General features: G+C 38.4%; 1 protein-coding gene and 1 long non-coding RNA gene across 2 annotated transcripts in view; one reads left to right on the plus strand and one right to left on the minus strand.

The window, feature by feature from the left end:
• Positions 1-11,186, plus strand: part of LOC123939037 — a 54,236-nt gene extending 43,050 nt beyond the window's left edge. Inside the window, exon 3 of the long non-coding RNA XR_006817805.1 lies at positions 11,055-11,186. This is a non-coding gene — a long non-coding RNA (uncharacterized LOC123939037). The remainder of the gene's footprint in view (positions 1-11,054) is intronic.
• On the minus strand, positions 5,462-10,694 carry SPINK9 (serine peptidase inhibitor Kazal type 9). Its single transcript, XM_046000901.1, has 4 exons — positions 10,640-10,694; positions 9,671-9,699; positions 7,347-7,474; positions 5,462-5,586 (listed from the first exon to the last, which is right to left on the minus strand). Exons 1-4 carry the CDS (start codon positions 10,692-10,694, stop codon positions 5,541-5,543), a joined length of 258 nt encoding a protein of 85 aa, XP_045856857.1. The 3' UTR covers positions 5,462-5,540.
• Positions 11,187-12,946: the final 1,760 nt, after the last annotated feature.

Raw genomic sequence — 12,946 nt, forward strand, 5'->3', positions numbered from 1 at the left:
CTCCTTACCCACCTTCTTATCTTTTCTCTATTTTGTCATATGCCATATATACAAAAGAGTGTATATAATACACATGTACAGTTTAAATGCTAATAGCAACAAAAATGCTCATATGTCTATCAGACAGTTTAAGAAACAGCCCAAGTTCCGTCTTCAAAAGCTTTTATGCGCCTCCTCCCTAACTCCCATTTTTTGCTGTAACTCAGGCTGCCAGTTCCCACCTTACTACACCCCCATCTTCCTCTTCTCTGGCTAAGACCCTCATGCAGCCATAGACTAGAAACATTTCTCCAGCTGTGAGGAATTAAGTTTGTTCTTCTGTTCTCTGCCCTTTGTTAAATAACACTGTTTTCTCTTGTTATTTGCAGGCAATGTAGAATTTAGTGTGGCACTCTTAATGGCATTAAGATGTTCAATACATGGCTTTGAATATATTTAACCTAAGTTTGTTTTCATTTTTTTTCCTTAACAGTTTAAAAATTATGTATATATGTCAAGCTGCCTAGTATATATCAGGCAATGGAGAAAAAAATAAATATCCATTTTGGACATAAAGATAAACGGACCCAATCCCCTGTTCTCAGGGGGCTTCAAACCAAAATACACATATTTTTTCTTTTTATTTCTTCCTTTCTTTTTTTTAAACCAAAAATGAGGATAACTTAAAAAACTTTCCCAAGTCTCCAGTGGGAGTATATTTTCATTGTGGTCAAACCACTCTGTTGCCTTCTGTGGCTATAACAGTGATGGTCTCCTCTAACAGGAGGTTCATAGTGTTCTCTCAGGACCAGCTCAGGCAGGCGTTAGGCAGGGGTGGGCTTGTGTTAGGGTGGAATTGGGGAGAAGACAATGAAAAGCCAGAATCTACCCATTGTGCTTAGGGGACAAGGTTAGGGTGACTATAGATTTTTGTTGTTATTGTTTTCAAAATCATTGATTTACTGTTTGCTAATTATGTGCCAAGCACAGTATGATGTATTGGGTGTATAGGTTGATTCACACCAGTCCATAAGGAACTGTCCCCACTCTGAAATGCAGGAACTGAAACTCAGGTTCAACCAGTAACTCAAGGTTACTCGGAAGTGGCAAATCTAGATTTAATCCCAGGGCTTTCTATTCCCAACACCCTGTTGTTTTTTTGTTGTTGTTGTTGTTTGTTTTTGTTTTTGTTTTTTAATTTCCTTAGGGTTTTTTTTCTTCGTTTTCTGAAAATTTTACAAAATTGAGATATAATTGACATATAACATTATATTAGTTGTAGATATTCAGCATAAAGATTCGATAATTGTATATATTGCCAAAAGATCATCTTCTTAACCATTATGTTATAGAAGTTTCATGAATAATTTCACCTAACATGGAGGACACGGTAATATCTAAATGGTATGGAGGCAAACAAATGGTGATTCAGGAAATCCATGGGCCCCAAAGAAAAAACAAGAAAGAACCAGAGCCCCGATAGGCAGCCCAAACAGAGACAGGGCAACCAGGGATGTGACCAACATAACAGATGTCCACCAATATTTTGGGGTGCCTACCACTGGGCTCCATTTCTGGCACAGGCAGAGTAGAGAAGGCAAGAGCAGCAAGAGCACAAGCCAGAAGTGCAAACCCAGAGGGCTAGGCTGCTGCACAGGTTACAGAGCAGGGCCTCAGGCTGGAGAAGCTGCCTTGGTCAGAACAGGGGTCTTGGGTTTATGGAATGAGATTCAGGAACAATGGGCCAGAAGAAGAATGAAACCCAGAAGCCAGGCTTATTCTTTGATGAGTCAGTCATACAGGCCTGGGCTGCTCCCAGTCTTCGTTATTTTAACCACAGAGCCTATTTTTGAGCATCAAATGACTCACATCCTAGGAAATCAGCGCCTAGGAGTCTGGCAAGTGGAACGATCAGATAGTTTCCTGGGCTCCCTAGAGGCATCTGTCACAACCTCAGTAGTTCTCTTCCAGCATTTCAGCAGGCACTCATAACAGCCTTAACTTCAGTTGACTCAGAGTTCTTTTTCTTAAGAAATTCTGAAAAGTTTTCAGGATGTGTCCCTGCGGATAGGTTTTGTTAAGGAATGTTTTTGTGGATCTGGCTTCTGCTTCCTTCATCTGTACTATTATTGTCAATTAAAATTCCACAGTCAATGCTTCATCTTCCCTTTGATTTCCCAGAGAGACACGAGTTACCTGTTCTAGAAGGACTGGTTTATTGGCTGTAGTAGTGCTTGCTTTGCTGAACTATGAGGAAGAGCTAATTAACAATGAAACAATGAGATTTCTTAGAATGTGAGTAGGCCTCAGTTTGGCAATGGATTTTAGCAATGGATTTTATTGTTTTTCTTTGATTTGTACATCTTAAAATTTTATGTCAGTTTCCTCTTCATGTTACGAATGACAAGGATTTGCAGGGTGGTGTTGCAAGAGATGACTATAGAGGATAGGAATGCAATGGGGAGCTTTAGGCTGTAGGTGAGCAAGGTGACTGCTATTTAAGCCACCGCCCCAACTCTGGAAATGCAGTCATCACTCTCTCTTATTTATATATCTATGGATTCTTTATATAGGTTCTTGAAGAAGCATTCAGAGTGTGGGTTGGTGCAGATGCAAACAGATGCGATATATTCTAGTGCCAGAGTTAGATCAGGAGGTGATATCTGATTTCAGGGTTATCTGGGATAAGATGCCAAGGTTTCCTTGCTTACTTGTTGATAGAAGTCACATTCAATTCATCTTAATTTAATTCAGTTAATTTATTATACATTCATCAAATACCTGCGGCATGCCAGCTCTGATCTCATAATAGAGCAAAAGAAACAGATGCTTACAAATTAATGAGGATATACTATGATGCTTGATAATCTGGGAGGATTCTATGAATGAATGAATACATAGGAGATGCTCATTAGAGAATACATAGGAGCTTTTTAGTGAAGAGAGCATTAGGGATGAATCTTTCTAATGAGAGGCAATTGGTGAGATGGAGAACTGGGAAAGAGAATTGGAGGAAGAGGGACCAGGATGTGCACAATTACAAAGCGCATGGAGGGTTCTGAGAGTGGTCACCCATCTATTTCATAATGTGGAACGGAGACAGATGAGGCTGGAGAGAGAAGTGGCCAGCACTCATGGACTTATAGACAGTGAGACTCACAGAAGTAATTTTAGCAAGGAGATGACAAGGTAAGATTTGTGTTTGAGAACTATCCTTCTGGAGACAGTTGGAAATGAACTATGGGCAGTGGATAGTAGGGAGGCTTGGTAGAGCGGCTGAAAAACATGAACTGGCCAATAACTGTGCTAGTTTGTTATGTTCCTGTCTCCTGCTGCTCCCTGTGCTTGGAATGATACTTCTTAATCCCATGGCTACTGCCTCCTCCTTCCTCTCATCTCCACTCCTGTGTCCATTTTCCTTTGCCTGACTTTTACCCATTATTTGGTTTCTGGTTATAAATCACCTCAGGAAGGCCTTAGAAGGTCTTTCCTGATGGCTGCAGTTAGTCTAACTTTATTTATATATATATATATTATATATATATGCATTTGATATTTCATTAATATTATTCTGCCTATGTAAATTTAAAGCTTCACAAAGGAAGGATGAATTTTTATATTTGTGTGTTCATTGATGCATTTCTAGCATCTAGCAAAGAGTGGATGTTTAATATTTGGTGAAAAGACGAAGTCCAAGTCAGTATTTTCCATTTCTTTAAAAAGTTTCTTTGAAGAGTGCTTTTAAGTAGTCCTAGTGATGATGGTCTTGCATCATTCAGAAAACAACTGCCACAACAAAAAGCGAAAGAGGAAACAAAAGAAAATAAACCACCTCAGAGCACACCATTCTACTTGAATTCTTTGAAAATTAGCACAGGTCATTTTGTGGCCAGTCTTGGTGTCTGAATCTCTAATGGATAGTGAGACAAAAACACAGCTCAAAAGGATTTTTTTAAAAAAGACTTTATTTATTTATTTGACAGACAGAGATCACAAGTAGGCAGAGAGGCAGGCAGAGAGAGAGGAAGGGAAGCAGGCTCCCTACTGAGCAGAGAGCCCGATGTGGGGGTCCATATCAGGACCCTGAGACCATGACCTGAGCCAAAGGCAGAGGTTTTAAACCACTGAGCCACCCAGGTGCCCCAGCTCAAAAGGATTTGACTCTATTTTCTCTTTCTCCCTCTTTGCGGAGAATATATAGTTAGATTTTCATGTTATGTGTATGCATAATGTGCTGGTATAATCCTGTTGAAATATTGCTTAACCTTGATTCAATGTTAATAAACATATTTATGTAATATCAGTTCTCTACAAGATGCTATACTAAGCATGGCAAATTCTTCCACAGAATATAAGCTCCAAGAGGGCAAGATCAAGTCTATTCTATTTACCATTGTATGCTCCAAATCCTACCACAGTTACTAACAACAACTAGGCATTAATAGATATATGTTAATTGCAGAGATGCACAAATGGATTACAAAGATGTGCAAGGCATCCTCTCTGTTCTTTGGAACAGACAATAGGATACTTGGAACATCAAATAATATGTTTTTGAAACATATAATATATAAATAGTGAGATCAGATAAGTTTCAGGTCCTAGATCTGAGACCAAACTTTAGCAGGATAAGTCAATCAGAGAAAAACAATTATCATATGGTTTCCCTCATATGTGGAATATTAGAAATAGCACAGAGGATCATAGGGGAAGGGAGAGAAAACTGATTGGGAAGAAATAGAGGGAGAAAAACCATGAGAGACTTATGATTCTGGGAAACAAACTGAGGGTCGCAGAAAGGGAGGAAGGTGGGGAGATGGGGTAACTAGGTGACAGGTATTAAGGAGGGCATGTGATGAGATGAGTACTGGGTGTTATACACAAGTGATGAATCAATGAACACTCTATCAAAAACAAATTATGTAAAAAAATTTTTTTTAATTAAAAAATTGTGTACTATATATTGGCTAATTGAATCTAAATTAAAAAAAAACTTTAGGGGGAAAAAAAACGCATGGAAGACATCAACTAATTCATGGGAATTTACATAACTTTACTGGGCACGTTTGACCAACCAAATTTCACAAACATGTATTCTGGTAGAAAATAAAGAGCCGTCTCAATCTAGGGCGGCTTTCATGTCTTAAACATAAGAAACATCTAGCAAAACAGTATTTCCTGATTCTTGTAATTGAAGACTCCCATTTTTTTCTGTTCATGTTTCAAGAATTCATAAGAACTAAGTTATTCACAGGAGGTGTTTTCCTAGTCTGGGCAAAAGAGGGCATCAGATTCAGGTCTTTTGATTTTCTGCTTCAGGTCTTAGTTAACCTTTTTCTTCCAGGATGTGGCCCTAAGGGGGTCCCTTAGATATCACCCAAAAGAGAAACAAATCTGGAAGATTCAACTCCTAAACAGAAAGAGTCAGACATATGTTTATTTCATGTAGGTCTCCTTTATTCTACAAAGAAATCTGGACGTGATGGTGACAAGATTAGGCAATGCGGCACAGGTTACATGGGAGAAGTGTGTTTCGTGTGAACTGGAATCACAAGCTAGATTCAACACTCTCCAAAATGTACAAATTTAAGTTTGTTGTTAGTTTTTCTGTGGAGAGAAAACAGCAACAAATGAAAATTGCTGAGGCCATAGGCATTTTATTATCATCTGGAACTAATTAGCATTCACTAATGAACCCACCCCCCACAAGGTACTCAAGTTGGTCCACTCAGTGATGTTTTTAAAAGGAGGGAGTGACTGGGCGCACGTGGGTCACTCAAGTCTGTTAAGGGCTGCCTTCAGCCCAGATGGTGATCTCAGGGTCCTGGGATCCCATCTGAATCTGGCTCCCTGCTCAGGGGGGAGCCAACTTCTCCCTCTCCCTCTACCCCTTTCCCCTCCTTGTGTTCTCTCTCTCTGGTTCTCTCTCTACTCAAATACATAAATAAGATCTTTAAAAAAAAAACGGGGAGGGACTGACTGCAATTTAGAAATATTTTAGCAACTGGTGCTGGTTATGTAAGGACGATGCTCACAATACATCATAATCAGTTTATATCCCTGAAAACACATTTAATGAATTTCTTATCTACAGAAGGCACACTTAGAAACCTTTTCTCATAAATGATTTTGTCATAAATGTCATATTTTACATTTTTCAAAAAATACTATTTCTCATAAAGGTAGTTTTTTTCTGGGGTGCCTGGGTAACTTAGTTGGTTAAGCATCTGCCTTCGGCTCAGGTCATGGTTGCAGGGCCCTAGGATCCAGCCTGGTGTCTGGCTCCATGCTTAGTGGCGAGTCCACTTGTCCCTCTCCCTCTGTGCCTGCACCCACTACTCCTGCTCTCTCTGTCTCTCTCTCTCTCAAATACATAAAATCTTAAAAAAAAAAAAAGAAACATTTTTTTCTGATTAAAAAAACAAGCCAGAACAATATGTCATCAATATTGGGTTTTTGTTTTCATTCATGTATGTTTTAAAAATGCTTAAAAGGATCTATATGTTTCTAGACATTCTGGTGTATCATGTACCGTCTTATATTTTTCGAGCTGGTACTAGCATATCTTTCAGGTGATTATTTTGTAATCTTTAAGCTATCTTTGGCTATTTGATTTTCAAATTTAATTTAATTTTTATTAGAGCTTCAATATATGTTTTGTTGAGAAATCATACTGAAACAGAAAAATTTCTTTAGAATTTTTAGATATTATCCCCTTTCGTGCCAATAATTAGGGGGCTCCAATACATCTAAACTTAATTATTAAAATGAACAATAGATACAGTTCGTTCTGACAGATAAGTGGACTGGCATGCCTAGGAGGAGGGATGTTCCTTGTCCCTGGAGATAATCAACCACACACTGGGATGACTCGAGTTATTTGTAGAGCGAGTTCAAGCAATAAACAAGTATGTGGACATTGAACTAGATGATCCTCAAATTTCCTTCCAACTTAGAGATTCTAGTTCTTTGATTTATTCTTACTGCCTGAATATGCACAGATCCAAAGACACTAAAGACCCCAAATTCTATGTATTCATCATATTTACATATTCATTGTACCCTAAACCACTTTTTTTTTTTTTTTTTTTTGACAGAGAGAAATCACACTAGGCAGAGAGGCAGGCAGAGAGAGGAGGAAGCGGGCTCCCTGTGGAGCAGAGAGCCTGATGTGGGTCTCGATCCCAGGACCCTGGGATCCTGACCTGAGCCAAAGGCAGAGGCTTTAACCCACTGAGCCACCCAGGCGCCCCTACCCTAAACCACTTCTAATTGATGTATATTTGCCATAACACTTAATTACACCTTAAGTATAGAAAATAAAAATAAAAATATAGAATAGAAAATAGAAATATTTCAACACTTACTGAACTTCGTAACAAAAGAAGCAATCATTAGGGTAAGTTTTGCCATCAGATCCACAAATTGGTGCATATATTTCATAACAACTTTCCTCTTTTCCTGGTGGTAACTTCTTATATTTACTGCAATCAACCTGGAGATACATATTAAAAGCCTTGAACCAAATCTTTTTTCCCAGAATTTAGGATTTCCCAAGTAAGTTTAGAGGGCTTTCAAATCATCAGTTTCTTATTCTTTTTTTAAAAAAAATATTTGATTTATTTATTTGACAGAGAGAGAGATAACAAGTAGGCAGAGAGGCAGGCAGAGAGAAAGAGAAGAAGCAGGCTCCCTGCTGAGGGGTTCGATCCCAGGGCCCTGAGATCATGACCTGAGCGGAAGGCAGAGGCTTAACCCACTGACCCACCCAGGCGCTTCCAGTTTCTTATTCTAATTGTCTGTCCTCATCCAGCCCCTTTGAGATATAGCAAGTATAGAGATTTCTTGCGTCAGATATAAAATCACGAGTGATAAACTTCTTTATGGTAGCTTGTAACTAAATAATTTATCTAAAAATTAAAATTTGAATTTAAAAACATACATGGCAGAGTCACAGATGTAATCATTCCGAACATGGGGTTAGTTTTCTACCTGCTATTTCTCTCTTTCACTTAAGTTCTACCTGCATGCAAGTATGAGATGTATTATAGGGATATTTCCTATAGTTTTAAGAACTAGCACATCACTAGCAACTTTTACCATTAATTATTGGTCACAAAGCATGTGTTATACACTTCTTCAGTGCATAGACAGACACATGCATTTTACTGCTGTAGTTGAGAACCATTGTTGTAGATGCCAGGAGGAAAGCCAACATGAAGGCCCCTGCAGGAGCCCGTCTGCAATCACCAAGATAGGGGTTCTCTGGGGCTTTCATCTATGAGCGAATTGAAGAGTATAGAGAGTAAGAGTCAAACACATCACATTTCAAATCCTGACAAGATGACCCTGTGACCATCATTTTACTTCTCTAAGTCTTGTTTCTTTATCTGCAAAATAAGGGTGATAATAACTACATCGTAAGATTCAAGTACAAAATAAATAATCAAGAAGATACATGTAAAATGCATAGCACTTCATGACATGGAAAATGCTACAAAAATACTCGCTATTAGTTTTATCCCTTGGCTCTACGTTCAGGACTACACAAATTATAGCTCTGTACCGAAGAGTTTACGTTTCAGTTTTTCTGACTCAGAGTTCCACATGTGGTATGTTACTAATTGTTGAATGTCTCCACTTGGATAGCCTGAAATATACCCAAACTTCAGGTTAAATTCATCTTCCCCTTCAGTTATGTTCCATTAATTGATCTATTCATTCCTTTGTTTACCATACGCCACGTACTTTCTAAGTTTCAGGATTGAGCCGACGACTGGCAATACAAAGATAAGCAAACATGATAAAACGGCAGAAGGCGCTCAGAGGCGAGTGGAGTCTATTGGAGAATGGGAATGATGGTGCCCCTTGATGGGTGTATGTCAGCACAATTTCACTTCTTCTCCTTGCCTACTCAAAGCCCAGTGTCAGGACTTAAGTCATATGCACAGTGTGACCAAATAACGACCAAGGATTCATATTCATTAACTGTTTTCATTCTCAAGCAGCTACTAATTGTGAAGGATGGCTTGAACTCAGGACTGTCTGACTCCAACATTCACACTCTTAACCCTCTTATTCTCTTTAATACATAAAATGAAAGACACAAAGAAGTGAAAGAAGCTTCCTGAGCCCCACAGGCATACTGCTGAAAAGCCACTGAGCTTAGACTCCTGGTTTAAAGTTTTTACTACCACACCTAGATTTTCTCAAGGACAGTTATTGGTTAATATGAGTCATAAAGGGAAGGTTAAATTCAAATATCCATTCCCTAAGATAAAGAACAAAGATGTAGGTGACCCATTTAGCATTATAAGAGTCATGACTTGTCCTTCTTTCGTGCTGGTACAGTGCTCAACTCTCTTCAAACACTGTGGTTTTAACCCTCACAATAAGCTTATGAGGCAAGTATTGTTGTCCATGGCCACATGATCAAGGAGCTGGAATTCAAACCCAGGACTTTATAATAACTCGGATGCTAGGTACCTAAGCACTTTGTTCTATTATGTCCATTTCAGAAAGATCTTTTAATGAATTTTTAAAAGTAAAATCAGTTTTGATACTCAAAAAAATCTTCAAACATGTAGCAATTTAATTAGTGTACAGTAGCAAATATTTCCTTTTTGATACTGGCTTTAAAATTACATAAAACATAAAAGTAAAACTTTTATATCAGGATGGATGTACTGACCTGTTGAGGGCGTGTGGCACATTCTACATCTATAAGAAAAATAGAGACAAGAGAAACCAAATTAAACTCTGGAAGAACGTAATCATGTTGAAAAATGATCTCTCATTTATGTTTCAGCTCTCAGTCTATCAAAAATACCAGACTCTCTTCAGAACTGTGTATCAATATAATATCAAAGATTGAAGCTCAGCATAGATTTTTTTTTTTCTTTTTTGGATAGGATTAGAGCATAGCCAAAAGCATGGAGAAGCTACTATAATAATGAGGAATTTTGTTCTTTCTTACCTCATAATCAGAGTTTAGAAAATACTGGAAAAAAGAAGTGGTTTTATATCTAGGGAATGTCTGCTATTGTGTGGGAGGCATAAATGGCAGAAGCTGGACCAGCAGTTGAAAATTCTTAGGAAGCAGATTTCAACTCAATGCAAAAATAGTAAGAGCTCATGCTGCCAAACAATGGATGGGACAGGCTTTATTTTTTTTTTATTTAAATTCAATTAGCCAACATATAGTACATTACTGGTTTCAGATTGAGTGTTGTGGTTCATCAGTTGTATATAACGACCAGTGCTCATTATATCATGTGCGCTCCTTAATGCCCATCATCCAGTTACCCCATCCCCCTACCCACTTCCCATTCCACCACTCTCAGTTGATAGGACAGTTTTATAAAGAAATGAGGTCCCATAAACCCATAAATAGAGATATCAAGTCAAAGCGGAGTCTGGATGTACACTGACCAAATATAAATACTTATATGGATAAGAATTTGCCCTTAACTGACCATTTAGGTCAACTCAGCCCCAAAGGTGGTATCATTTAGTGATTTATTGGTACAGACAAAAAAAAAATGCACTTCAAAAAGCTTCCCTTATTATCTATGTGCTCTGTATATCCCAGAATGCTGTGAACAGAAGATGACATCAGATGGTATCAGGACAGAGGTGGTGTTATGAGGGAGATACTTACTGAAGATGGTCGTAAGTGCCAGAGCCAAGAGCAAGGCAAAGGCTGTTGATTTCATGCTGCTGAAGTGGCCAAGCACAGTCAGATGGTGGCAAGACCAGTGACTTTCTGGTGTCTGCTTGGCCCACTTGGGTCTTGCCTTATATATTGTCAAGAGTTCCTGCTTCAGTTGTGAAATAGCTATTTCCAGAAACAGAATCATGGGAAGAGGTCAGAAACATTTGCTAGTATGGGAATTCTTTTATTGTGAAATCAGATAGTTGCTTATGTCATTTTAATAGATAATAGAACCCAATAAATCTGTTACTTCCTTATTTCTTTACATACTTGAGAGTTTGAGTGCTTTCACATCTGTTATACCATTGAATCTTCATAATAAATCTATTGGATAGTTATTACCATTTTCTTTGTTTTACAGATGAGAAAAATGAAGTGACAGAAGTTAAGTAATTTCACCTGTTTTACTACATATTCATCTTTTTACTACTTCCGGGAATACTCATCAGCGTGGCAGCCTTCTAAGTTCAGACATTTCCAGTTTCCCCTCTTTCCTCTGATACCAAATAGGAAATGTGACCAGATAAGACTCCATACTGGGCATAGAGAAAAGGTATCAATATCCAAGTCTTTGGGGGGGCTGAGAAGAAAAGGGCAGAGGGACAGGGAGAGAGAGAATCTCAAGCAGGCTCCACATCCAGTATGGAGCCCATCACAGGGCTCAATTACATGACCCCAAGATCATGATCTGAGCTGAAATCAAGAGTCGGATGCTTAGCTGAGCCACCCAGGCACCCCAACACCCAAGTCTTGATTCAGCAGAAAAAAATAATGATTGATGCTCTTTAGCAGGAGTATAGTTTTCCCAAGAATCTAAATTTGAGGAGATGGAACAGTGAGTAGAGCTGGTGAGCAGTCACACCTCATTTACCTGCCAGATCTCTGGTGGAAGCTTCTTTATCAAGGGCCCTTGGGAGAAGGGTCTTCTCAAGGGCAATAATAAAGAGCTATATGACCAGCCTAGCCAGTAATGTATTTATTTAGTGACTGAAGAGGCTGGGCTGTCCCTAGAGCTTTGGTCATGATTCTCTAGTCCCAAAAGCACAGCCTGATGATTCAAGAATGAGACGTTGACTTTGCCCTGGGCCATAGTTACATATGAGGCCAGTGACATTTTACACTAATATAATCATTTTTAACAGACAAGCTCACCAATCTACTGACCCCCTCAACTTGCTCCTTGGCTAAAAATCCCCCATGTTTTATGCAGACTTGAATCCAGTCTTTCTCTCCAATTACAATAGGAGTATTCAGGACTATACTTTGAATGATAACTTCCTTACCATTTTAACAAGTGTCAAATACTTAACAAGCTTACAAAATAAAATTAATGGCCCATCATCATAAGCTTGTTATAAGTTTCAAATGAGATTGCATTTGTAAAGTTCTTATCCAGGGTCTGGCACATAGTAAGTTCTTAACAAATTTTGGATTTGATGATGATGATCATGATAACAAAGACAAAGACAGTGACAGTGGGTCTTAAGACTCAGAAAGCCCTTAAGAACTATCTTAAAATAAGGAAGTGTTGTATCTTTGTGGCTGTACTGGAAATGATAAATATTGGGATGTCATCACAAAAGGAACTTAATGATGATCTAAAGTTTGGTAATGACTAGAAGTAGTGAGATCCTTTTAAGTGTCTCCTTGGAGGTCAAATGAATACTTCCCAAGGACCCTGCAGAGGTGATTCCTTTAACTGAAATTGAAAACGGCCTCTATCTGCATTTTTAAACTTTTCTAACAGCAAAATACTTCGTTTAATGACAATAACAGTAATAGTAATAATTTTACTGAGCACTAATTATGTGTCAGGGAGTTTTGAAATTGTTCTATGAATATTAATGTATTTAAATTTTAAAACTATTAGGTAAATACTATTACTACCAAGACTTTACAAATAAAGGAAATGAGGCACAGAGAAAATAAACAAGTTGTCCAAGATCGCAAGAGTACATAGTAGAATTGGGAAATGTTGTATAGAAGCATAATACACTAAACAGATAACAGACATTCTCCATTCCTTGAAGAAGGACTGTGGCATCTTGATTTCCTTGTCCCCATCTTCCTATAATGGCCCTTGAATCACACTCATGGAGTCCCTAGGGGTCCACAGGATGATTTGAAAATCACTATTCTAGGAGAGAAGTTCCTAAATTCCACCCTCAAGTGGTGACTCCAGCTCATAGGTCCATAGGGGTTCAGTTCAGAGGCAAGCACTACTTGAGGGAGAGCTTATCTGAATCAGAGCCT

This window comes from Meles meles, chromosome 3 (assembly GCF_922984935.1).
Source record: "Meles meles chromosome 3, mMelMel3.1 paternal haplotype, whole genome shotgun sequence".
In the NCBI taxonomy this organism is placed as follows: Eukaryota; Metazoa; Chordata; class Mammalia; order Carnivora; family Mustelidae; genus Meles; species Meles meles.